A 27,435-nucleotide genomic window follows, 5' to 3' on the forward strand; every position below is an offset into this window, starting at 1 on the left:
AACCCGGGAGGCAGAAGTTGCAGTGAGCTGAGATCATGCCACTGCACTCCAGCCTGGTGACAGAGTGAGACTCTGTCTCAAAAAAAAAAAAAAAAAAGAAAAGTGGTTCATGATAACGCTCAAACATGTTGGCCATTAAAAGACATAAACAGCAGGCCGGGTGCAGTGGCTCATGCCTGTAATCCAGCACTTTGGGAGGCCCAGACAGGCAGATCACTTGAAGCCAGGAGTTTGAAACCAGCCTGGCTAATATAGTGAAACCCCATCTCTACTAAAAATTCAAAAATTAGCTGGGTATGATGGCATGTGCCTATAGTCCCAGCTACCCGGGAGGCTGAGGCACAAGAATCACTTGAATCTGGGAGGCAGAGGTTGCCGTGAACCGAGATCACACCACTGCACTTCAGCCTGGGTGACAGTGAGACTCTGTCTCAAAAAACAAAAAACAAATGAAAACACACACACACATAAACAACAGTATTGCAACTAGAAAAGATTATTAATAATTATTTATGCATGTAGTGATTGGGCTGTGAGACCAAAAGTACTTGATAAATACAGGAAGTCATGATAAGTGAAAAGGACCTTCATTGTTATCATTATCTAGGTTTATAGTTCTCAATTCCATGTGTTCATTCATAGATATTGCATGACATTGAAACAGACAAAGTATTAATTGATGTATTCGACGGTCCACTTCTGTATGATGATGTGAAAGTGCAGTTTTTCTCTTCGGTGAGTAATCACAAAATAGCCTCTGCCATTGTTCTTGTCTGGTCTAATGATTTTATTTAAGATTTGCTTTACTACAGTTCCCAACAAGGGAGGGTTAAGGGGAGGAAAACAATAAATCAGATCTATAACAAATTTTTTTAAAACAGCATATGTAATTTAAATAATTTTTGTTCATTTGTTTTTTTCTAAATTGTAAATTTTCTAAATTTTTCTAAATTTACATGTATTCTCAAATACAAAAAATACAAAATAAACACAAAAAAAGTGAAAGCCAAGATGCTAAAACAAAAGAACTCAAAGGTATGTTTTACTGCATAGCAATGATTCCATTTTGTTTTGCATCTTTTCTAAAAAATTAAGAAATTGAGACAGGGTCTCACTCTGTCACCCAGGCTGGAGTGCAGTGGCATGATCATAGCTAACTGTAACTTCAACCTCCTGGACTCAAGCAATCCTCCCACCTCAGCCTCCTGAGTAGCTGGGAGCACTGACTGGAAAGAGAGTTAGGTTTGGGTGACTCAGTTGGGTGAAACACAGAGAAGGCAGCACAATACAACACATGAAATAACCAAAGCAGTTTTTTATTAATTCCAGAGAGAAGAGGGCAGCACACTTCGCAGGGCCAACTGGAAGGGGGAGCCATCCAGGAGACCTGTGCTCGACTGATGGGTGGGAGCAATAGCGAGAGCGAGGGAGGGACCTGAGAGTGGAAGCCTGTGTTGGGATGTAAGGTGCTACCTGAGCAGGTTTCCTGCGGGGAAGTCTAATTTGGTTTAACACAAGCAGCCATGAGTCTCTGCTGTGACTGAGAGGTGGTCACTGATATATCCATGTGGTCCCTGCAGATTATGGGGGTCTGTGGGGTGAGTCAAGTAGGTTATATCTAGCTGTCCCATAGTGAAGTGGTCATCAGGAGAAGGTTGTATAAGGCAGATATCAGGATCAGTCACATGGAGAAACTGGGAGGAGGTGAACTGGAAACTGCTGAGGGTGACTGAACCCCACTTCTGATATCAGAAAATCCAATTTATAATTAAAAGAGATGCTGAGGCAACAAAAAAATTATAAGAATTCACTACAATGTAGTTGGGTATATATAGGCATAGGTCTTTAGTAGCGTCTGTTTGGCACTATCTAAACCAGATTCAAATAGCAGCATTTAAATTAAATACCTATCATGGGAAAAATACTATTCCTTGAAAATTTTGATAGAAACAGCAAAAGAATGCAATAGCATTTTCTTAAAGCCTCCTCCTTTGTGTCTTGAGTGTATTGTTATAGATTGCAGAGTGCTACCTATTTAATGGTTATAATTGTTTGATAAATATATAAAGGAATAAAGAAAGGAACTTTAATTTCTTTGGAATGATTAGTTCTTGGTGTCAGTTTTACTTTGAAATTTTTTTTTCTTTTTAGAATCTTCCTAAATACTATGACAATTGTCCATTTTTCTTCTGGCTCAACACAGCTTTTATTCAAAATAACAGGTATGAATATAATATAAACCCATAGAAACAGCCTAATCTTCAATGTCTATGTATAAGGTGTAATGGCAAGTCTTTTGCTGGTTGTCATAAACTTAATTTATAGAAAGCAAAAAATCCTTGAACCACCATTGTTCCTTGCCTTACTCCTCTTACTTTGGTTGTTTTAAAAATACATTTGGTCTTGAAACCCACTGTTGCAGTATCCTCAGGGTCCATGCCATAGGACTGTGTTATGAGTTCAAAAGTATTATCATCAGATCTTAAGTGTGGTAGTAAATTCTTCTTGGAGAAGTTCAGTATGAGGCTGCTCAGCACCTTCAATATGTCAGGTCCCTGTCAGTAGGTGCTGATTTACCAATGACGAATCTCCATCACCTTTTGTGCTAAAGTAAGGCAGGACCTAGGGAGGCTTCAACTAGCTGAAAAGCTGACTGACACACTTATATCTAGGAGAAGTTACAAGACACAGTATTAAGGAATACAGCTAAGACATATCACAAAGTAATGGTCTATTTAAATAGCCATTCAAATGTGGCTTTCTAATAACTGAATTGGGAAACCTTTCTGAAAAATTATTAATTGGGTTTGGAGATTATTGTTCCAAAAACACCTTCTGCCATATTTGGAAACTCATTTCTCAGTCTAGAAGTTCTCCACTGTAAGTAGCATTTGTTTTGTGATGGTGAAAAATTGAGATTTTTTTTTTGTATCAACCATACTCTTCAATACAAAAGAACAGAATATTTTGTAAATGATTTAGGTCAGAGTTGAAGAAGTGGCTGTGATTATGTGTGGCATGAATTGGTAGTTATTGTTACATCCCGTCCTAATCTTTTCTTCAAATGTGAACTGGATCGAATAACTCTGTAAGTTCAGCAAGGCGGCAGGAAGTTAAACCTCTGGTCTACACACTCGCCATGCAAGACATTTAATGGATTTTGATAGAGTCAACTTTGGATTTGACGGAAATTTTTACAAGTTTTTTTTTTTGGATGCATACAAACAATAAGCTTTTTCTCTTAACATGAGCAAAGTCCCTCAAAAAGTGAGACCTGGGTGGAGCTTCATTTGATGCTGCTCCTCAAAAGGCGTTCTTGCTAAAGGATACCGTTTTTTTTCCTTTAAAACACTGTGTTCATTTTGGAGAAGTGATAAGCTAGATCACTTTTATTCTTACTTTTATATAAATTTCTAAAGATTTCTGTAACATTTAAATTTACATACTACTTGGTAAAGCTGTTTTTGTTAGTTATGAGATTGTTGTTTAGCCAAAAATGCTAACTTCTATCATTTAGAACACTAGGCATAAATGGGTTAACCAATTTATGCCTAGTGTTCCATTATTGGAACACTCAGCATGTGGGAGTTATATCCTACTGCTCAAGGTCATTTCCAAGGTCTGATTGTAAAAATTCAAAAAATTGCAACCTCACACATAAATTAAAAGAGATATAGTATTTTATTACTGGGTTTTCATTCATGTCTACCCTGATATCTGTCACACAGAGAAATTTAGATATTTTATTAAACTTGGATGTCATTAATTCCATATAAAGCAATGCTAAGAGTCAGCATGTGTTACTGATGTGTTGCTGAAGATTAAAGTATTTTTAAGTCTCAATAAAAAGGTGGAAGGAGCCAACTGAGACACAAAAAAGGGGCTGGGGTTCTATTCATGGTGAGGTTCTTTTTTTGTTTCTTCCAGCTCTAACGTGGGTACCCAACTGTGTGGCTTTTCGGTGAGCCCCAATATAAAATGTAATATTTTTTTTTTCTATTCTTATGTCTTATGTCTATTGTTCCCATCCTTATGTCCAAGGGTACCTGTTGTTTAGCTCTCATAAGTGAGAATATGTGGTATTTGGTTTTCTGTTCCTGCATTAATTTGCTTAGGATAATGGCCTCCAGCTCCATCTATGTTGCTGCAAAAGACCTGATTTCACTCATATTTATGGCTGTGTAGAATTCCATCGTGTATATGTACCATATTTTCTTTACCCAATCCACCACTGATGGGCACCTAGGTTGATTCCATATCTTTGCTATTGTGAATAGCACAGGAATGAACATATCAGTGTGTGTGTCTTTTGGTAGAATGGTCTTTTTTCCATTGGGTGTATATCCAATAATGGGATTACTGGGTCGAATGGTAGCTCGTTTTAAGTTCTTTGAGAAATCTCCAGACTGCTTTCCACGGTGGCTGAACTAATTTACACTCCCACCAACAATGTATAAATGTTCCCTTTTCTCTGCAGCCTTGCCAGCATCTGTTGTTTTTGACTTTTTATTAATAGCCATTCTGACTAGTGAGAGAGGGTATCTCATTGTGGTTTTGATTTGCACTTCTCTGACAATTCGCAATGCGAAGCATTTTTTCAGATGCTCATTGGTCACTTGTATGTCTTCTTTTGAGAATTATGTGTCATGTTCTTTCCACATTTTTAATGGGGTTATTTGGTTTCTGCGTGTGGATTTGTGTGAGTTCCTTATAGATTCTGGATGTTAGACCTTTGTTGGATGCATAGTTTGCAAATGTTTCCTCCTGTTCTGTGGGTTATCTGTTTGCTCTGTCGATCATTTCTCTTGCTGTGCCAAAGTGCTTTAGCTTTATTAGGTCCCACTTGTCAGTCTTTGTTGTTATTGCAATTGCTTTTGGAGACTTAGTTAAAAATTCTTTCCCAAGGCCAATGTCAAGAAGGGTATTTCTGAGGTTTTCTTCTAGGATTTTTATCACTTGAGGTTTTACATTTAAATCTTTAATCTATCTCTAGTTAATTTTTGTATATGATGAAAGGTATGGGTCGAGTAGCATTATTCTGCATATTGCTAGCCAGTTACCCCAACACCATTTATTGAATAGGGAGTCCTTCCCCCATTGCTTGTTTTTGTCAGCCTTGCAATATCAGATGGTTGTAAGTGTAAGGCTTTATTCTGGGTTTTCTATTCTGTTCCATTGGTCTCTATGTCTGCTTTTGTACCAGTACCATGCTGTTTTGGATGCTATAGCCTTATAGTTTGAAGCCTCTGGCTTTGCCCTTTTGCTTAGATGTGCTTAGGCTATTGAGGCCCTCTTTTGGTTTCATATGAATTTTAGAAAACTTTTTTCTAATTCTGTGAAGAACGACATTGGTAGTTTGATAGAAATAGCACTGAATCTGTCAATTGCTTTGGGCAGTATGGTCATTTGAATGATACTGATTCTTCCAATCCGTGAGCATGGAATGTTTTTCCATTTAATTGTGTTGTCTCTGATTTCCTTCTGCAGTGTTTTGTAGTTCTTGTAGGGATCTTTCACATCCTTTGTTAGCTGTATTCCTAGGTATTTCATTTTCCTGGTCGCTACCGTAGATGGGATTCTGTTCTTGATTTAACTCTCAGCCTGGACATTATTGGTGTATAGAAATGCTGTTGATTTTTATACATTGATTTTTTATCCTGAAACTTTGCTAAAGTTGTTTATCAGTTCTAGTAGCCTTTTGGCAGAGTCTTTGGTTTTCTGGATATAGAATCATATCATCAGCAAAAAGAGATAGTTTGACTTCTTCTTTTCCTATTTGGATGCCTATTCTTTCTTTCTCCTGCCTGAGTTCTCTAGGTAGGACTTCCAGTGCTATGTTGAATAGAAGTGATGAGAGTGGGCATCATTGTCTTGCTCCATTTCTCATGGGGATTGGTTCTAACTTTTGCCCATTCAGTAGGTTGGTGGCTGTGAGTTTGTCATAGATGGCTCTTATTATTTTGAGGTATGTTCCCTTGATGCCTAGTCTGTTGAGGTTTTTAATGTGAAGGGATGTTGGATTTTATCAAAATCTGTTTCTGCATCTATTGAGATGATGATATGGTTTTTGCTTTTAGTTCTGTTTATGTGGTGAATCACATTTATTGATTTGCGTATGTTGAACCAGCCTTGCATCCCTGTACTGAAGCCTTCTTGATTGTGGTGTATTAACTTACCAATGTGCTGCTGGATTCTGTTTCCTAGTATTTGGTTAAGAATTTTTGTGTCTACATTAATCAGAGTAATTGGCCTGAAGTTTTCTTTTCATGTGTTTCTCTGCCAGATTTTGGTATTAGGCTGATACTGGCTTCATAGACTGAGTTAGGGAGGAGCCCCTCATCCTCAGTTCTTTGGAATAGTTTCAACAGAACTAGTACCAGTTCTTTGTACATCTGGTAGAATTCAGCTGTTGCTTCATCTGGTCCAGGGCTTTTCCTTGTTGGTAGATTTTATATTAATGATTTGATTTTGGAACTTGGTATTTGTCTATTTAAGGTTTCAATCTTTTTCTAATTCAATCTTGGGAGATTGTATGTTTCCAGGAATTTATCAGTTTCCTCTAGATTATCTAATTTGTGTGCATAGAGTTGTTTATAGTATTCTCTGAGGATCTTTTGTATTTCTGTGGGATTGTTTGTAATGTCATCTTTGTCATTTATGATTGTACTTATTTGGCTCTTCTCTTTTTTTCTTTGTTTAGCTATCAGGCTATCCATCTTGTTTATTTTTTGAAAAACTAATTATTGGTTTAATTGATCTTTTGTGTGGATTTTTGCATCTAGTCTAAAAAAAAACAACACTTCAAAAAGCACTTCATTCAGTGCTTCTCTAATTTTAGTAATTTCTCTTCTGCCAGCTTTGGAGTTAGTTTATTCTTTTTTTCTAATTCCCTTAAGTGCAAAGTAGGAATGTTAATTTGAGATATTTCGAACTTCTTGATGAAGGCATTTAGTGCTATAAACTTTCCTCTTAACACTGCTTTAGCTGCATCCCAGAGATTCTGGTATGTTGTGTCCCTATTTTCATTAATTGCAAAGAATTTTTTTATTTCTGCCTTAATTTAGATTTTCACCCAGGAGTTATTCAGGAGCAAATTATGTAATTACCATGTATTTATGTAGTTTTGAGAGATCTTCTTGATACTGATTTCTATTTTTGTCTCACTGTGGTCAGAGTGTGTGCTTGGTATGATTTCAAACTTTTTGAATTTATTGAGGCTTGCTTTATGGCCAAGCATGTGGTTGATCTTAGAATATGTTCTGTGTGCACATGAGAATGTATCTTCTGTGTTTGTTGGGCAAAGCGTTCCGTAGATGTCTATCATGTCCAATTGGTCAACTGTCAAGTGCAAGTACAGAGTTTGTTAGTTTTCTGCCTCAATGATCTGTCTATTGCTGTCAGTGGGTTGTTGAAGTCTCCTGCTGTTACTGTGTGTCTAAATCTTTTTGTAGGCCAACAAAAACTTGTTTTATGAATTTGGGTGCTCCAATGTTGGGTGTGTACATATTTAGGCTAAGTCTTCTGGTTGAATTGTGCCCTTTATCATTCTATAAGGAACGCTCTTCTTTGTCCTTAATTTTTATTGGTTAAAAATATGTTTTACTTGGACAGGTGCAGTGGCTCATGCCTGTAATCCCAGCACTTTGGGAGGCCGAGGCAGGTGGATCACGAGGTCAGGAGTTCGAGGCCAGACTGACCAACATGGTGAAACCCTGTCTGTACTAAAAATACAAAAATTAGCCAGGTGTGGTAGTGCACCCCTGTAATCCCACTTACTCGGGAGGCTGAGGCAGGAGAATTGCTTGAACCTGGGAAGCAGAGGTTTCAGTGAGCCGAGACTGCGCCACTGCACTCCAGACTGGGCAAGAGAGTGAGACTCCATATTTAAAAAAAAAATCAACCACTTAGAATAGTACACACATTAAGCAGATCCTACATCTAGAATGGGTTAAGCAACCATTTGTAAGCATCTTCATGAGAAATGATCACCTCTGGGTTTTTCTGGTAATATTTGAAATAAACATGGAACAAAACTGTATTTCCCTCAACACATAACTGTCCAAATTGCATGCGCAAGTAGAGGTTTATGTAAAAGCCCTGACAGAACTGTACTCAGTCTTTTGAATTAGGTGCATAAGGCTACTGACCACTCTCTATTTTACTAAGGGAAAGAGCAGTGACTTCTCTATTTCAGTACAATTATGGGCAGAAATGAGATGACACAAAATAGAGGTTCTTCCATACAATTTAAGATGTAGGGTATACGAGAAGACAAAAAAGCAAAATTCCCAAGAAATCAGAATAACTTCACACTGGTCTTGTACTACAAGAAACCCTGAGATGAACTGTAGTCCTCAAACACCTGCACTTGGCTCAGGCCCTCCAAGACACTTCAGTATGCTTCCAACTAGCTCATCATCAACTTCCTGCTATATTCGTAGGCCAAAAAGAGTACTCCATTGTCAGGGAATGCTCGGATCATAGTAGGTTTCAGTCCAGAATATAAGGCCATTATTCCTAGAAGACAAAAGGTCAAGCAAAGACTGCAACAATCCCTCCTTTGGGGACACCCACACAGCTGCATGGCACAGGTATGTTTACACATGCAAATCCAGGCAAGAGTGCTAAAAACCAACAAGGCATGGAAGGATGCTTTCCCAGCTTTCCCTAAATAGACCAACAGAAACAAGAACAAGTATCAGGTCTCCTGGAGAAACTGACTGATGCTCAGGTAACATACCCCAATTCCATGCTTGGTTAACTCTTAGCATATGGATGGGGCAGAGTTGAGGCCTGAGACGGCCAGACAGATGCAACCAGGGAGACAGAGGTGGCCTCAGCTTTGCAGCTTCACCTGGGCAGTGGCAAGAGCACCAACCTTGAGGTTGGAGACTGGTTTATAGTATTAGTATTGCCCAGGGTGGTTATGAAGATTGAATTAGATAAAGGAGGTATAAGTACTTTGTAAAACTTTACATGTTATACAAATTTAAGGGAGGATTACTATGAGTAATAGACAAGGTATCTGTGCTCTATTTGGGACACAAAGTTTCTGTGTTACTGTTCTCTTTCTTTTTACAATCAAAACAGAGAAGTTCATATCTCAGATTTTAAGATGTATACTAGATGCCGGAAAAACAGGTGTTTATTCACCTTCATTTTTCACAACATTTATAAAGGTTCTGATAAATCCTGCCTGTTTTCCAGACATGGAAAGAACTTGAATTCTGGATTTGATACAATCTACTGGTTATACCCCAAGCCAGAGGCAAATCCCGCCAACTCCCTCCACCACTTAACATGAAAGGGACGGGGCCTAGAGAAAAACAAAATAGCAAATGGTATTTTATCTCAAGAACAGCTGATGTGACATTTCCAGAGGTCAATGTAGTAATGGCTGCAGGTAGGTGAAAATAAAAATGCTAATGCTGCGGAATAGAGTTCTTTGTGGAAACTGTCAAAGCTCTTGTTCCCAGGCTCTAAGAACACAAGGTTTTGTTTGGTAGCCCAGGTCTGCCCCTGGGTCTTGCCAAGTACAAGAAGCCCTAGTGAGGGTTGTATTTCATTTGGTCACTCAGGTGTCAAGGGCTGGCCCACATGAACCAGCAGGCCTCCAGCTGAGTGGCAACCCCTTACAGTGGGGAGAAGACAGGCCAAACACAATCTACGTCTTTTTTCAACTTTCTCACTCTTAAGTATTTTAATAGCCTCGATTCTTCCTTTACCATTAAAAGCCAAAATTGTTTTTATTAAACATAGCAGGTAAGTCTGGGAGCTTGTCTAACCCCAGAATAGATTCAACATGCTGAGGGAGATGGTAAGAATAGGTAAATGCATTTGCATTAAGTGGGGTGTGATGGTGTTTGCTCCCTGCAGGTATGGTTTCTGTGGATTCTCTGCTCTTTGTGCTCTCCTCCCCACATTGGTGGCTCCATCTGGCACAGGGAAGCTTCTGGATGCCAGAAGGTAACATGGTGGCAGGCAGTTGATAGCACCCCACCCTCCAGGCTTGATAATTTCCTTAGGACAGGGGCTGAAGCAGTACATCCCAAACTTTCTTACTGGAATAAAGTTTGTTAATTTTTCTGTCTTCTTGGGCAATCGTATCCAGTCCCAAGCCTTTTAAAAAAATAAGTTATACCCATCCTGGTGGAATTCCTGCCCATAAAAAGGGACACCTTCAGACCTCCAGGCACCTCCAGAGAACACTGCTGTGCACAAGGAACCGAATTCAGTTGTGTGGGACCTGCAGGTGCAATCGGGTTTCAAACTCCTATTGCTGGTGATCAAGTTAAAATATGAATGTGCTGGATTAAATGCTTTATTCAGCTTATCTGCATCTAGGTTATCTAAATTACACACCCACTTAAAACATTCTGTCACCTCTTCTCTTGGAATAATTAATTATTTTCATGTAATTCAGATCTCATTTTATCCTAGCCCAGCAGTACCTGGGAGACAGTGACTCTGAATTAATTGTAGTAAAATCATATTAAATTATATTCCACTAATTCAAAATTGGAGATAATTTGGCAATTAAAGGGAGAAGCATGTCATTCCTCTCCTGGAAGAAATGAACAGTAATGATGGGATCACAGAGATCGTACATACAAGGGCCCAATACACACATGCCCACCAGCAACTGGCTTACATACCAGGCTCCCAACCATACTGTTACAATTTCTATCTTTCAAACTAACTGTAAATTGCAAATGTGGTACCCAAATACCTGTATGCACATAAATAGGAAAAGGTAAACTCTTTTTTTTTTTAGATGAATTCTCGCTCTGTCACCCAGGCTGGAGTGTAATGGCACAATCTTCACTCACTTCAACCTCTGCCTTCTGGTTTCAAGCAATTCTCCTACCTCAGCCTCCTGAGTAACTGGGATTACATGCATGCACCACCACATCTGGCAAATTTTTGTATTTTTAGTAGAGATGGGGTTTCACCATATTGGCCAGGCTGGTGTTGAACTCCTGACCTCAAGTGATCCACCCGCCTTAGCCTCCCAAAGTGCTGAGATTACAGGCATGAGCAACCTTGCCCAGCCAAAAGTGAACTTTTTAATTCTATCACAATATGTTCTAGATCTTTGACAGACTAACTGAAAGACATAAAATGTCAAAAGGTGAGACTCTGTCATGTGGCTAAACACCCTCCTACTGCAGAGACAGAACTGAGCCCAAGAGCATTCACGTGCTGGTGAGAGGTGGCCAGAGGCAGGCAGATGGTTGCACCATTCTCAGGGTCAGCATCCTCCCCAGTGTGGCACGGGGGAGGGGAGGGGGAATGGGGCCTGGGAGGCTGTAGCCTAAAGGCACACAGTGGGCAAGAGACTACTGGGCGGGCCCCTGCCAGCCTTCAGTTCCCTGAGCGTCGGGTGCCGGGACGCTCCTTGTGGGCTCTGCCCTGGGAGAAGTGCCCTTGTCCAGTGCTCCTTATCAGCGTCTGTGACGCGCTGTCTCCAGTCCTCATTAGCATACCTTGGCCGACCTTTGGCTCATGGAAAAACACTTTGCTCTTCTCTGAACAATTTCTTTTTCACAACTGAGCAAATGACTGATGAGGTGACCACACTCATGACCATACTCATCTGTTGGTGGTGGGTGGGGGGTGGACTGGGTGAGGACAGCACTGGGCAACACTCCTTCTGGCATCCCCACTGCAGGGAGCCGCAATTACTATGCGAGTCCTATGGGAGGCCAGGGTAGTCCAGGGTTTCCCTTTGGGCAATCAGCATTCCAACCGCTCCTCCTACTTCTGGCCTCTGGAGAACTAAATTACCACCATGCACGTCCCATTCTGCCTGTGCCTCAGCCCGAGGGTCCTGCTCTTCCTGCATGTTCAAGCTGATCTTTCTAGGGAGTAGCCTGCACTGTGCCAGCACTACCCCCTTGTCACAGGCAGCACCTCCCTGTGCCGGGGGAGCCTCAGTCTGCCCTTGGGCTCAGGCCCCTAGGCTCAGGTTAGCTGACATTCCCAGGAAATCCTACAACTTCTCCTGTCCTTTCATGGCTGTAAGACACAGTCCATCATCAGTCTCATTGTAAAAGACACTTCTAAACAGTGTCCTCCTTTCTTTCCCAACACTAGCAGGGACAGTAAGTGGTGTTTCCTGGGAGATGCTATGGTGTTATTTTTGCACTACAAGGGCTCTGAAGACTGCCAGGCTTGAAGTGAAGAACCACGTCACCTGCCTATCCCAGCCAGGTGGCAGTGGACAAGGGGCTTCACCTCTGAGCTGTTTTCCAGCTGTACTGGGCACATGCCTCCCCTCACCCTGACTTGCAAGGTGGTAGCAATAATGGACACTCCTCTACTTTCTGCCACACTCTGAACAATACTACACTTCCGTCAAATGGATTCATCCCAAAGGTAGAGCCCATCGCTTATGGAGGGAGAAAGGTAATGTTTTCATACCACTTTCATTTGATCTCATTTAGAAGGTACTTGAGGAACAGAGAAGACTGGGTTTTCTCTGGGATTATACTTAGGCATTTCTTAATGACCAGGACATGTTCCGAAAAATGTGTCATTACACAGTTTCATCATTGTGCTATCATAGAGCACACACACCCGACCCTAGATGGCATAGCCTACTCCAAACCTAGGCTGTATGGTATGGCCTGTTGCTGAAGGCTACACACCTGTACAGCATGTTACTGTACTGGATACTGCAGGCAACTGTAACACAGTGGTATTTGTGTATCTAAACGTATATAAACACAGAAAAGGTATAGTAAAAGATGGTATAATCTCATGGGACCACCATCAGATACACCATCCATCACCAACAGAAACATGGTTATGAGGCACAGGACTGTACCTGCAGCTGCCACCATGAGGTCAATGGCAGCCTGGATAGTGGGACCCACTCTTCTGCTGTTCTCATGGAAAGCAGCTCTCTGGAGCTTATGACAGGCACCACATATCCCTGGGGGGAGGCAAGAGTTCACCATTAGTCCAAGTCTGCAGCCTCCCGTTCTCTAGGCCTGCAGCCAAATTACTGAACCTAAACTTCTGGGAGCTATGAACTGGGCTCTACGTTGTTCCAAAGGAAAGGGGCTCAAGGTATCAGTGTGGCTTAGCAATTGTCCCCTAGAAAGCTCACAGATCAAAAACCTCCACTGTGTATCAATGCTACAGCCACCAGTAGCACTTCAAGTGACCTTTCTGAAAACTGAAAAAATGAACACCAAATAAGTAAGCCAACCACAGATGTACTAACCCACATCAGGCTTGCTTTTTTAGAGGCCTGCGCTGAGCCATCAACTGAACAGGCTCAGTTCTAAGTCAGACAGCAGCTTGTGCTGGGTGCCTAAGGGGATGTCACAAGACAGTAGGTCTGGAAAGAAGCACCCAGGCAGCCAAGGGTGGGAGCTGCACCCCGGGATCACAAACGCCTTGGTGAATGTCTGCTCTACCTGCAGTGTGGCCCCTTTGCCTCTACAGCTGGGAGTCTTCATCTGTACAAGGTGAATAATAAAAATATTATTAAAAAAAGGCAGTCACAAATAGCCACATTGGTGTTGGGGTGATCAAACCCAACACCAGGACATGGGGGCTACAAAGTCCGGCAGAGTCAAAGGTATGAGACAAGACAATAGTACATAAAGTGGGTTCAGGGGGCCAATGCTAGTATAGAGGCTGTGAAGGCCCTGAGCTCTGGGAGCCCACACTATTTATTGGTGATTAAACAAAGAAGCAGGTGGTGAGGATGTGCTGGTCGAAAGGAAGCAGTCGCATCAAGTGTTTAATTTATAGCTCTGTCGGTTTAGCATTTTCTTTGAAGCATATGGAACATGTTCTGCTACACGAGATAATGTTGAATATGTCCTTCTAACTCAAGATAAAATCAATTTATGATCCTGGGAGAGCAAAAAGCAAGGAGCCAGCAAGTCTGGACACATTCCAGAGGCCAAGAGGGATTTTATGTCCTGAGTCTTGGATTCCATCCAAGCCATGAAGGATTTTATGCCCTGGGCTTAGGTTGTAGTGCAGTGGGGGCAGCCTTCCACCCTTAAGCACAGAGCCTGGTGTTCCATAGGCCACAAGAGGTTTTAAACTCTGGACCTATGACATGTTCCAAGGCTCTTTTCATATTATGTCAGACTAGCAAGTCTTGCCTCAGCTTTTCTCCCAACAATTGGACTGATGAGATGCTCCACTGTGCACAAGTATCATGGGTTCTTAAAACAAGGCCCTGCACAAGCACCAAATATGTTCCTGTCACCACAGTCCACTAGCCCTTCAACTATAAATGTGGACAGGAGTCACCTGGGGGCCTTGCTAAATAAAATGCAGCTTCTGATTCAATAGTCTCGAACAGGACCAGAGATTCTGCCTCTCTTGATGAGTTCCCAAGTGAGGCAAACAATGCCAGTCCACAGACTCACACTTTGAGATACAGCACCTGGGCCATTGTGTTCTAATGTGCTTGATAACCTGGAGCACCTATTAAATATCCAAGTTGCCAGGACTTTCTTCTGGAAATCTTGATTCAGTATGTTTTGTTTGGAGCCTTAGATGTTTGGGAAAACTAGAATTTCTTTCTCTCCCTTTAGACAAATTCAACTACTGCTGAGGCATGGGCTTAATAAATGTTGACTAAAATATCCAGCTCAACAACCAATCCTGTATAATTTTCAAACTGTGTCAGTAACTTGCTGGGTCCAACCTGCAGATCCTGGCCACATGATGGATGAAGAAATGCACTCAGACACAGGTATCCCATGAAAGAGCAGGCTAGGGGACCGACAGCTCCCAGACACCAAGGTGGGTGCTGTAAAGAGTCAGCAGCCACAGCCCTGACAGGCTGGGGCTCCAGGCATTTATTCAGTACAGATTTAATGACAAAGGTCTCAAGTAAACATGACTAGAGGGTAATTAACATTGCTGACCTCCCGAGTAGAGAGCAGTCATGCACCTGCAAATGATCAAAGGTCTTAGGACCACATGAGTAAACAAGCTATTTAGATAAACTCCTCTACATTCCTATGTATCTATGCCCTAAGCTTTTAAGAGAATTCAGCTGCCTTCAGCCAAATCTTTTACTGAAGCTATGCAAACCTCCTGGCCTTCCAAGAAGGTTTGTGTCTATTTCCTACAACTTAATTTTTATAATTTCTCCCACCACCCTGACAGATTCCCTACAAAAGACCATGTTTCTTCTCAGCTTGCTCAGTCCAGCTGAGCCAGCTTTCCACTGGACTCCTGAATGTGAGAAGGACACAGGCTCCCAGGACTATCCAGAAGCAAGCATCCCTCATCACCATAAAGCTCTGAAACACTGGCTGGGTGCAGAGGCTCACACCCGTAATCCCAACACATTCAGAGGCTGAGGTGAGAGGATCACTTGAGGCCAGGAATTCAAGACCAGCCTAGGTAGCATAGCAAGACCCCATCTCTACAAAAAGTACACCCCAAAATTAGCTGGGTGTGGTGGCACATGCCTGTAGTCTCAATTAATTGGGAGGCTGAGGCGGGACTATCCCTTGAGCCCAGGAGTTTGAGGCTGCAGTGAGGTATGATCGCACCACCACACTCCAGCCTGGGAGACAGATTGAGACCATCTCTAAAACAACAACAACATTCCAGGCGCAGTGGTTCATGCCTGTAATCCCAGCAATTTGGGAGGCTGAGGCGGGTGGATCACCTGAGGTCAGGAGTTCAAGAACAGCCTGGGCAACCTGGTAAAATCCTGTCTCTACTAAAAATACAAAAAAATTAGCAGGGCATGGTGGCAGGCGCCTATAATCCCAGCTACTCGGGAGGCTGAGGCAGGATAATTGCTTGCACCTAGGAGGCGGAGATTGCAGTGAACTGAGATCACGTCATTGCACTCCAGTCTGGGCAACAAGAGCAAAACTTCGTCTCAAAAAAATAAAAACTATAAAAAATAAAACAAAAAAATGAGACACAGAAAACTGAAATATTTTATTATTGCTTGTTAGTTGATTAAAGTAATTCTGCTTCCACTTTATTTTTAAAGACAGTAATTGCTACACTGAATAAAGCCTTAATGAAGTTTCATTATAAGTATCTATTACCATTTGATTATTTTCTACATAGAAGCATGCAAAAAGTTTAAAATTCAGTTTCATTTGACTTAGCCTTGACTGTAATGAAGGACTCTATGAAGAGGGGACACAGTGTTTACAGGCTGGAGTCCCAGCAACTGCTTGGTGGCAGAGTCCCAGTCTTTCCCCAGTTCAAGCCGTGGGCAGATAGATGGGTACTGTCCTTCAGTTCTTCTTACCCATTCACTTGCTTTCTTTATTGCCTCAAAAGCCCAGGGAATATTCCTAGATTAAAAAAATAAATGTTTCAGATTTCAGAATAACGTGAAATGTAATGTGGTACTAAACCCATCACATTATATCAGACAAAATGATTCTGCCAAAAATTAAGATATTAATAAAAGCAGTTTTCCTTGACATCTTATGGAAGTTCTTCTACCTGTCTGACCTTGAGCTTATGCACTGCATTGTCAAGTGTCCTGTGCCCCCCACTTCCTGGCTTTCACGTGCCTCCAGGCATTCCTGCTGCCTACAGGACAGCTCAGGTTCCAGCCTCTCTACAGTTGTTTATGGTTGTCCCCTTTCCACGCTTCTCAGTCTAAATCCTATCCACTCTTCACATACAAACTCAAGTACTATTTCACAAACGAGGCTTCTGTTTCTCTCTCCTTCCCACTGTACCGACTTGATTAGGTACCTTCAGAATATCTGACAGTCCCCCATGAAACTGGCATATATTCTGTTGTGTCACGTAAACCAGGAACAACTTGGTAGAATAAGCATATCGAGTCAAGTCTGTGCCCACTAAATGGTGTCAAATATTTGAGACTGTTGAATATTCAAGTCTATTCAACACTCAGAAAAATTCTGAGATTGTTCATTAATATTAATTAGCTACTTCCTCATTTGTTCTGTCATCTGCTGGAACTTGTTAGTGAACAAGTGGCAACACACACCAAAGTTCTTCAGAAAATTCTATGGGGAAAGTTAATATTTTGAAAATTCTCTCCCTGTTCCTGATTTTTCCCTGTGAACTGGGAAAGGGCCGTCAGTATAGCGTGGTGGTGAAGAGCTGGGTTTGAGTCCTGACTCTGCAATCCCATGATATTGGCCATGTGATACTCTGTGGCTTTCATTCAACACTGGGAATCTCAGTTTCCTCAATTATGAGAATAACATGAGGTCCTATGGGTTTGTGGTGGAAATTAACAAAGCTTGTAAATTTAACATGCTTACTAGTCCCTGGTGCACAGTAGGCACTCAATAAATGTTCACTGAATGTCATGATAGAATGAACATACTAAATAAGAAGCATGCCCAAAGTGGTTAAAAGGCCAATGTTTCCTAGTAAATATTCATCTACTGATAGTTACTAACTGCTGAAAACAACAAAACTGGCTTTGAATATTTTCACTGGCTGAGCTGGCCTCTTTTAGTCCAGTGGCCTCTACACTTTTTGGTTCACCTTCCACTAGCAAGAAAATCTTGTGCCTACACCCCCAGGTAATGTGCTCCTGCATCAATGTTACATACATCCTGAAATAGAAAATATAGAACAAAGTTTCAAATATGCAATAAACAGGAAATAAAAAATATTTAATTACATGTGTGCACTAAGGAAAAAAAGTCAATCCATTCTTCATCAGGAAAAACAACATTTAAATAAGTTATTTGTATCTGTAATTTTCATCCTTAAAAAGTCTTAAGGTAGTTTATGATAATTTTTCTCAAATTTCTAAAACTTCTATAAATAACAGTTTCTAGTTACATAAACATTTTAAAAATCAACTGTTTTTAAAGGATATGGATATGAATGCACCATAATTGGTTAACCCTAGAGGTTATTTCTAGATTTTCATTATTGTAACCAATGCTGTGATGACTATCCTCATGTACACATCCTTGTGCACTTATTCAATTATCTTCTTAGTAGTGGAAAGGGAGGTTCCACAGTTATTCATTATTTATTTTAATTCATAATTTTTTAAAATTTTGGGTTTTTTTGTAGATATGGGGTCTTGCTATGTTGACCAGGCTGGTCTTGAACTCCTGGCCTCAAGTGAGTCTTCCACCTCAGCCTCCCAAAGTGCTGGTTTACAGGCATGAGCCACCATGCCCAGCTTACAATTTTATTTAGTTTTTAATAAATAGTAAATTCACATTGTAGAATATGTAAAAAATGAAATAATGACATGTTAACTTCTTCCCCACTGTTGTCCCCAGTTCCTCTCTGCAGAGGCACCTGCTGTCACTTGCTCCTCGCGAATCCTGCTAGAGCTACACTATGCGTAGACACATGGCAGCGTGCTCCTCAGCCTCTTCCATGCCGGCTTTTCCACTGAATTTACCTTGGCGATTGTTCTTCATCATTACATATAGAGCTGCCTCATTATCTACAGTAGCTGGGATGCACATTTCACATGTTTATGCACATTGACTTCCACAAGGTTGCACTCACAGTATGTGAGTTTCTAAAAAGGAGAGACCACATTGGCAGTTCTCTACACAGAAGACAAACTGAGAAGGGAGAGCGGGTGCGAATTACTCATCTGTCCACAGAGATGGTGAGACAGCTCAGTGTGGGAAGCTGTATAAGGGAAGTATATACAATTCTACCTGAACTGGAAGTAAACAGGGACATTGCATTTCTGGTATTCAGCTGGAGTTGAACACGCTTCACAGATGAGGCTCACTATGGCCAAGTCCCAGTGCTGAGGTCCAGGGAGGGGCAGGCTGAGTCAGCCCATCAATTCGTCAACAGAGGGAACAGGAGATGACAGGGGCAGGCCAGCCTGGAACCTAGAGCCTTTGGATTTCTATTTTTACTTCTTACAATGAGGTGGTTTAAAAAAAGAGGAGGGGGCCAGGCGCGGTGGTTCATGCCTGTATTCCCAGCACTTTGGGAGGCCGAGTCAGGCGGATGACATGAGGTCAGGAGTTTAAGACCAGCCTGGCCAACATGGCAAAAACCCCGTCTCTACTATAAGTACAAAAATTAGCCAGGCGTGGTGGCAGGCACCTGTAATCCCAGCTACTCAGGAGGCTGAGGCAGGAGAATTGCTTGAACTCGGGAGGTGGAGGTTGCAGTGAGCCGAGATCGCACCACTGCACTCCAGCCTGGGCAACAGAGTGAGACTCCATCTAAAAAAAAAAAAAGAAGAAGAAGAAGAGGTTAGACTTAACTGTTTCCAAGATTTCATCCAGTTGTGAAATCCTGTTATCTGAACTGCCAGGCCTAGAAGTTCAATTCGAGAGATGGAATGTAGCTTCCTGCAGCCTTTCAATGAACAAAACAAACAGAAAAGCTACATTGCGAAGATGAGTCTGCACTGCATGTCTTTCTTTCTGCATCCAGGAACCTGGCTTACCAGTATATCACCCCAGCATTGACACACTGGTGAGTGACGACAGTGCGCTTTTTGCAAATCCTGTGTACTATGACTTCTCTCCTTCAAAAATAGATATGGCTGGTCTGAAATTCTATTTTCATATTTGGCTGTGCTCTAGTAATATCCTGCCTCACAGGACATGTGGGATTGTCCTGCAGTTCAGGGAACAGGGAGAGGACAGGGCTGGGCCACCTCTGCCTCTCGGAGCCCAGCCTCCCAACCGGCCAAGCCACAGTCTCTCCTGATAAGCTTCAAGTAGCTCACTCTCTCCTGCTGCTAATCTCTGCTTCCTCTTCTAACCATGACCCTGTTCCCTGCATGCGTGATGTTTTATCATACTGTAGTTTATGACATTTGGAAATACCTGAGAATTTAATGAAAAGGAAAATTTTCCGCCATTTTCCTTAATGTCAGTTTGTAGCTTTTTCTTCTGCTGCCAAGGTAAGTACTTCACTTTCAAACAGAAGATACAATTTGCAAAGATTCCCATCATCATCCTGTAGGAAAAAAGTTTTTAAGGACCCTCTCTTAAGTAAATATGACAGTGAATTTAGAATTGTTATACATACAAACTGTGGAAAAATTAGGCATTACCTTAAGAAACATTGTAATCATGTTGTAAATTGAACACATGGTAAAAATTGAATATCATAGCTTGCAACATGTGTGTTGGTTTAAGAATCATTTCTAGCTTTTATGGCTGATATTACAACACCCAAAATCCCTTCGTACAGGCTTATAATATACATCTTAATAAAAACATGACAGATTTCAGTTACAGATTGAGTGTGTGACTCAAGAACATAGAAGCATTTATTTCTAAATTAAAAATTAATATTATGTGATAGTGAAACCATGGGTTTTTATATATAATTCTATGCATTCAAAAAGACTCATTATGTGGGTTTCTGTTAAGACATTCTGGAGAAAAACTGAACAATTGGTAATAAAAATATACAACTATGTTTAAATGGAATATGTATATGTGTATATACACATATATATTCTGCATTTGGGTGTTTTTGGGAGGGAGACGGAGTCTCACTCTGACACCCAGGCTGGAGTACAGTGGTGCGATCTCGGCTCCTTGCAACCTCCGCCTCCCGGTTCAAGTGATTCTCCTGCCTCAGCCTCCAGCGTAGCTGGGATTGCAGGCACCCACCACCATGCCTGGCTAATTTTTTTTCTATTTTTACTAGAGATGGGTTTTTGTCATGTTGCCCAGACTGGTATTTGTCAATTTTTAGAAGCAAGGAGTCACATCTAACAGGCTCCCTCAAAGAAAGCTGCCCTTTGGAGATAGCGGTTCCCGAGTCCCGTGTCAGTTTGGGGGTCGCCGTTCCGGGTCCCTTGTCAGTTTGGGGATCGCGGTTCCGGGTTCGGTGTTAGTTTGAGGATCGCGGTTCTGCGTGCTTTATCAGTTTGGCGATAACTCGCACCCGGAGAACGCAGCGTCCCTCACAGGGACTGTCGCCAGAAGGCGTCTAGTATTGGGTCCCTCCAGGTGGGGAGCGGGATCTGGCCTCAGGCGGGGTTTGTCTTTTCAGCCTGAGGGGGTTCAGGGCTTTGTTTCAGTTTCATATTTCAGGAGGGATTTGGTCAATGAGGATAAATCCAAAGCTCGGCTTTGAGAGAGGTGGGTGGATGGTGCTGTCCTTTAACTGAGAAATGGAAGGGATTCACAAGGGCAGGAAAGAAGAAAATTTCGGGAAAGTTCGGGGAAACAGGACAGTGAGATAATAAATTTACTTTAAGCCTTCCTGAGTTTGAAATTCGTGATAGTGTTTGTAACTAGTTGGAAATATATTTATCTGCCATTCAAGAGAGGCGGAGGCTGGAGATACAGATCTGAGATTCACTGAAATGGGAATAAAGCAATGGGGAAGATTCAGATTTTTAGGATACTGAATAAATGAGAATAGAAAGGATAGAATAGAGAATACAGTGGAAAGGGTATGGCTTTGAATCCTGACTCCACAATTTATTACCAAGGGGACTGGGGACACGGTAATTTACCAAGTTTCATCATTACAACCTACTCTATAGGGTTGTCTAAGAAACAACAAGAGACTTTGGGGGAGGAGAGAGACTCTGGTTTCCAGAGTTACCACATTATAATGCTCAAAATGTCCAATCTTCAACAAAAAATTATGAGGCATGCAAAAAAAAAAAAAAAAAAAAGAAAGAAACATGAAAAAATGGCCAAATCAAAGGAAAACATAAATGAACAGAAACTGTCCCTGAGCCGAGGAAGCGCAGATATAGGAATTATTAGACAAATACTTTAAATGACCTGTCTTAAATATGAACAAAAAGTGAAAAGAAACATAGAAAAAGAACGGAAAGAAACAACCAGAAGAACAAGGTCTCAAAAACAGAGAATATGCAAAAGAATATACAAATGGTCAACAAACATGAAAAAAGCTCAATATCACTAATTATCAGAGAAGTGCAAATCAAAACTACAATGAGATACCATCAGAACAGTTATTATTAAAAAGTCAAGGAACAACATATGCTGGCAAGGGTGCAGAGAAAAGCAAATGCTTATACACTGTTGGTGGGAATGTAAATTAGCTCAACCACTGTGGAAAGCAGTTTGGAGATTTCTTAAAGAGCTGAAAACAGAACTGCCATTTGACCCAGCTATCCCATTACTGGGTACACATCCAAAAGAAAAGAACTCATTCTACCAAAAAGACACATGCACGAGTATGTTCATCACAGCACTATTCACAATAGCAAAGACACGGAATCAACTCAGGTGCCCATCAACAATGGATTGGATAAAGAAAATATGGTACATATGCACCACGGGATACTATGAAGCCATAAAAAGAATGAAATCATGTCCTTTGCAGCAACATAGATGCAACTGGAGGCCGTTGTCCTAAGCGAATTAATAAAGGAACAGAAAAACCAAATACTGCATGTTCAGATTTGTAAATGGGAGCTAAACACTGGGTACTCATGGACATAAAGATGGCAACAACAGACACTGGGGACTACTAGACAGGGAGGGCGGGAAAAGGGCAAGGGTTGAAAAAACTATTGGTACAATGCTCAGTATCTGGGTGAGGGGATCAGTCATACCCCAAACCTCAGCACCACAAATTATACCTAGGTAACAAACCTGCACATATACCCTCTGAATCTAAAATAAAAGTTGAAATTATTAAAAAAATAAAGATTATTAATAAAGAGATAGAAATTATAAAAGGAACCAAACAGAAATTATGGAACTGAAAAGAACCAAAAAAATTGTATAGTTAAAAAGTACAATAGGATGAAGCATGATGGCTCATGCCTGTAAACCTACCATCTTGGGAGGCCAAGGCGGGAGGATTGCTTGAGGCTAAGAGTTTGCCTTGGCAACATAGCGAGACCCCATCTTTACAAAAAAATTAAAAAATTAACTGGGCATGGTGGTGCATGTCTGTGGCTGTAGCTACTCAGGAGGCTAAGGCAGGAGGATCACTTGAGCCCAGGAGTTCATGGCTGCAGTGAGCTATGATTGCACTCCTGCACTCCAGCCTGGGTAACAGAGCAACACCTTGTCTCCAAAAAAAAAAAAAAAATCCACAAGTGACGCTCAACAGATTTGAGCAGGTTAAAGAAGGAATGAGCAAACTTGAAAACAATTGAAATTATTAAGTCTAAGGAGCAGAAAGTAAAAGAACGAAGAACAAAGTCTAAAAATTTGTGGACACCATCAAGTGCACCAGCATATGCATAATGGGAGTCCCAGAGAGAAATAAGAGGGTAAGAAGGACAGGAAGAGTGACTGAAGAAACAGTGGCCCCAAAGTCCCAATTTGATAAAAGACATAATGTAACACTTCTAATAAGCTCAATGAACTTCAAGTATGATAAACTCAAAGAGTTCACAATAGCATTATATTAATAATCAAACTGTTGAAAGCCAAAGACAGAGAAGCTTAAAAGCAGCTTGAGAGAAATTATCACTACATACAAAGGACCTTCCATAAGATTAACAGCCAATTTATTACCATGGAGGCCAGAAGGCAGTGGAATGATATAAAGTGCTGAAAGAAAACAAACAAACTGGCAACCATGAATTCTGTATCTGTCAAAACTATCCTGTAGAAATGATGGAGACGACAGGTGCAGTAACTCATTCCTGTAATCCCAACACTTTGGGAAGCTGAGGCAGGTGGATTGCTTGAGCTCAGGAGTTCAAGAACAGCCTGGGCAACATGGCAAAACCCCATCTCTACAAAAAACAAAAATTAGCTGGATGTGGTGGCGCGTGCCTGTGGTCCCAGCTTCCTGGGAGGCTGAGGCAGGAGGAACACTTGAGCCCTAGAGGTTGAGGCTACAGTGAGTCGTGATTATGCCACTGCCCTCCAGCCTGGGTGATAGAGTCACCCCATCTAAAAAAAAATGTGTAATAAAAACCCACAGAATGCTTGAAAAACCATCAAACTACTATGTAATTGTTGCTATTTTTAAAGAAAGCAAAAATACAGGTATGAAAACTATTATGGTATTGCTCTGCAGTTATCACATCAAAGATTCAAGCTAGAAATCCTTTACAGTCTATTCAACATCATTGGTCAGGCGTTCTAGAATGTAGTGGATGTGATAATCCCTTTGTTGTACAGACCCATTAGGTTTCCAGGATCTTTTGTTGTAAGTCCAATACACCAGCAATAGATTTACCTATATCAAAATGCCAAGATTAAAAAAAAGTCTCTTTGCACCCAACATTGTTGTTAGAATCTTCTTTACTGGCCAGGTGTGGTGGCTCACACCTGTAATCCCAGCACTTTGGGAGGCCAAGGTGGGCGGATCACCTGAGGTCAGGAATTCGAGACCAGCCTGACCAACATGGAGAAACCCTGTCTCTACTAAAAATACAAAATTAGCCAGGCATGGTGGTGTGTGCCTGTAGTCCCAGCTACTCAGGAGGCTGAGGCAGGAGAATCACTTGAACTCGGGAGGTGGAAGCTGCAGTGAGCCAAGATCACGCCACTGGACTCCAGCCTGGGCAACAGGAGCGAAACTCCGTCTCAAAAATAAGAAACTTCTTTACTGAAGTAATTCTAGAAATCTGTTTCAGGCCTTAGTGAAGAACTCCTTCACTCTTCCTGCAGGTGAAGGAGGTTGTGGGTTTTCTTGGGTTTGCCTAGGTTTGCCTAGAGGCCAGACACATGCATCTCCCCAACCTGCTGGAGTTCCCCTTTCTAGCCCGGATCACCTGGGCTTGGGGATCTGCCGGGACTGTCCTGCAGACTCTGGATGAGCAACAGATGAAAGGAGTATTCAGACACAGGTATGCAGTGTTTAAGAGCAGCTAGGGGACTGTTGGGCACTAGTGGCTTAAGAGTGAGTTGTCTTGAACAGCTGGAGCTGCCTGTTTTTATTCAGTACAGACATAATGCTGAAAGCCTGGAGCAAACACAATCTGCAGGTAATTAACATTATTGTTCCCTCTTCAGGGAAGGGGTCACATGTGTGAATGATCAACGGTCAGCTCCTGGTCAACGTAAGTAAACAAGCCTGTTGTTAGTATTCGATTTAACCTTCTGAGATCTTACTGACTGGGATGTTAGTACATATCCAAGATATTTCCAAGGAGAGGACATCTGTACCTTTTCAGGTGCTATGATTAAGCCTGTTAACTGTGTATTCTTTTTGACAGAGGCATATAAATTCAAAAGTATTGGCTCCGTTGGGGCTGCCAGTAAGATGTCATCCATATAATAGATTATCTTGCAATTAGGAAATTCTTTTCTACTGGGGAGCAAAGCCTGATTTACATGATACTGACACATGGTAGGACTGTTCAGCATTCCTTGAGGAAGTACTTTCCAGTGAAATCGGGGAGCTGGCCTTTCATTATTGATAGCTGGTATTGTAAACGTAAATTTTTCTCTGTCCTGTTTTGCAAGGAGAATAGTATGAAAGCGGTCTTTTAAGTCAATAATGACTTAAAACTCGAGGAATCACTGCAGGGGAAGGGAGCTCCTGTTGAAGGGGCCCCATAGGTTGCAAATTAGCATTGATAGCATGTAAGTCATGCAAAAGTCTCCATTTACCAGACTTTTTGGGAATGACAAAAATGGGTGAATTCCAAGGGCTGTTTGCTGGTTCTGTATGGCCGGCTTTTAATTATTCCTCAATTAATTCATGGGTTTGTTGTAATTTCTCTCCCTTTAAAGGTCACTGTTCTACCCAAATTGGATCTTGAGACAGCCATGTCAGGGGTAGGGGAGGACTTACAACAGTGGCCACTATTAGAAAGGGCTCTGCATAGTGACCCCCGAATTGCGCTAATAGGTCCCATTCCCAAAGATGAACAGGGATGGGCATGATTAGAGGTTGTATAGTTGCTTTTCTTCCCTCCAAATCGTGACTTTAGAGGGTGTGCACTCTGCTTGGCTGTGTGCACTTCTCCAATGCTGACAATTTTCTGTTTCTGAGTGACCCATGTGTTTTACCCAGCCAATTGATTCTGGTTGGCTTGTCATTCACACAACTCATCATATTCTGCCCTCCAGAGGAGGTATTGACTGGCCTCTAAAGGTGTTTGAGCTAGCACTGACCAGTCCCATGGGATCATAAGGAAGTTGTCTACTATGGCCTCAATTAATCCTTTTGTAGATGGGCTAGCAGCTCTGTTTTCCCTAATACTTTTTCTTATGTCTTTATAGGTGTTGGAAGTGATGGGCTCATATACCTGATTGCTTTGTTGAGCTTGCATCACAGGACGGGCCAAGAGCTCCCCTTCAATGCCACTTGCCTAAGACAGTACATAACTGTAGTGCATCCTTTGTCTTTTTTTCCAATTTATTGGAGGAGGGGGCTCAGGGAAACTCTGTCTCCTCTGTGGCACCTTTACCTAGTAACAGTGGGGCTGAGGGAGGAGGAGGCGGTAAGGTAGGTGGATGGTTCCTCTTCCCTTTCCTTTTTAGGCTCTTCTGTGTAGAGCAGGGCCAAAGCAGCTCTGATTAAGGCCCATAACGTTAAAGATGTTACTGGGACCCGTTGCCCTTGTGCATGATGTCATTTAAGATTTCCCCCAACTTGCTCCCAGAGCTCTTGGTCTAATGTGCCTTCTTCTGGGAACCATGAGTTATTGAAAACAACAGTTGGCATTAGGCCCCTTAATTGAGCCTCTGAGACCGAGGCTCTGCTAGCTTTAAGCAGCTGTTTCAACACTTACATATAGTGTTGCTGTTGAGCTGATAACTTGTCCCATGATGAAACCCTAGGTTGAAAATTCCCTCAAACTTGGAAATCCCGAGCGGGCAATAATTACTTACTTCCTGCACAGTCCCTTCACCTCGTTTTTGGGGGTTCCATCATGATCTGTTGCAGCATTCCTCACACGGGGCACCAGCTGCTGGGTCTGTCCCACAGACCCTGGCTGGATGATGGATGAAACGAGTACTCAGACGCAGGTATGCAGTGTAAGAGCAGCTAGGGGACTGCTCGGCACTAGTGGCTACAGAGCGAGCAGGCAAACAGCTGGAGCTGCTTGCTTTTATTCAGTATAGACATAATGCTGAAAGCCTGGAGCAAAAACAATCTGTGAGTAATTAACATTATTGTTCCCCTTGCAGGGAATGGGTCACAGATGTGGATAATCAAAGGTCAGCTCCTGGTCAATGTAAGTAAACAAGCCTGTTTACGATAAATTCCCCTATGCTTCCTGGTACCTAGTCCTTGCCCTCTGCCTCAGGGTCAGAAAACAGCTGCCTTCAGCTTATTCTCCCTGGAGGCTATGCAGAGCCTTCCGACTTTTCTGAAGGCCTCCTCCTTTCCCTATAGTTTCTCCCACCACTCTGACTGATTTCCTACAGGAATCATCCCTTGGCCAGGCTAGCCCTGATGTCCTCCCCCACTTTTTTTCTTTTTAAGAGTTGGGGGTTTCACTCTGTCGCCCAGGCTGTAGTCTAGTGGTGTGATCATAACCTTCAACTCCTGGGCTGAAGTGATCCTCCTGCCTCAGCCTCCCAAGTAGGTAGGGCTACAGGTGCACACCAGCATACCTGGCTA

At 41.9% G+C, this 27,435-nt stretch overlaps 1 protein-coding gene across 1 annotated transcript in view; it reads left to right on the forward strand.

Moving 5' to 3' along the window:
• The window catches only part of LOC129011217 (phosphatidylinositol 3,4,5-trisphosphate 3-phosphatase TPTE2-like), a 716,449-nt gene that overhangs the window by 688,227 nt on the left and 787 nt on the right, over window positions 1-27,435 (forward strand). Inside the window, exons 21-26 of the mRNA XM_063650643.1 lie at window positions 643-735; window positions 2,152-2,222; window positions 18,246-19,419; window positions 24,873-24,919; window positions 26,088-26,313; window positions 27,000-27,046. Of these exons, the coding sequence (XP_063506713.1) occupies window positions 643-735; window positions 2,152-2,222; window positions 18,246-18,297 (216 nt within the window). The 3' untranslated portion in view covers window positions 18,298-19,419; window positions 24,873-24,919; window positions 26,088-26,313; window positions 27,000-27,046. The remainder of the gene's footprint in view (window positions 1-642; window positions 736-2,151; window positions 2,223-18,245; window positions 19,420-24,872; window positions 24,920-26,087; window positions 26,314-26,999; window positions 27,047-27,435) is intronic.

This window comes from Pongo pygmaeus, chromosome 14, assembly GCF_028885625.2.
Source record: "Pongo pygmaeus isolate AG05252 chromosome 14, NHGRI_mPonPyg2-v2.0_pri, whole genome shotgun sequence".
Classification (NCBI taxonomy): domain Eukaryota; kingdom Metazoa; phylum Chordata; class Mammalia; order Primates; family Hominidae; genus Pongo; species Pongo pygmaeus.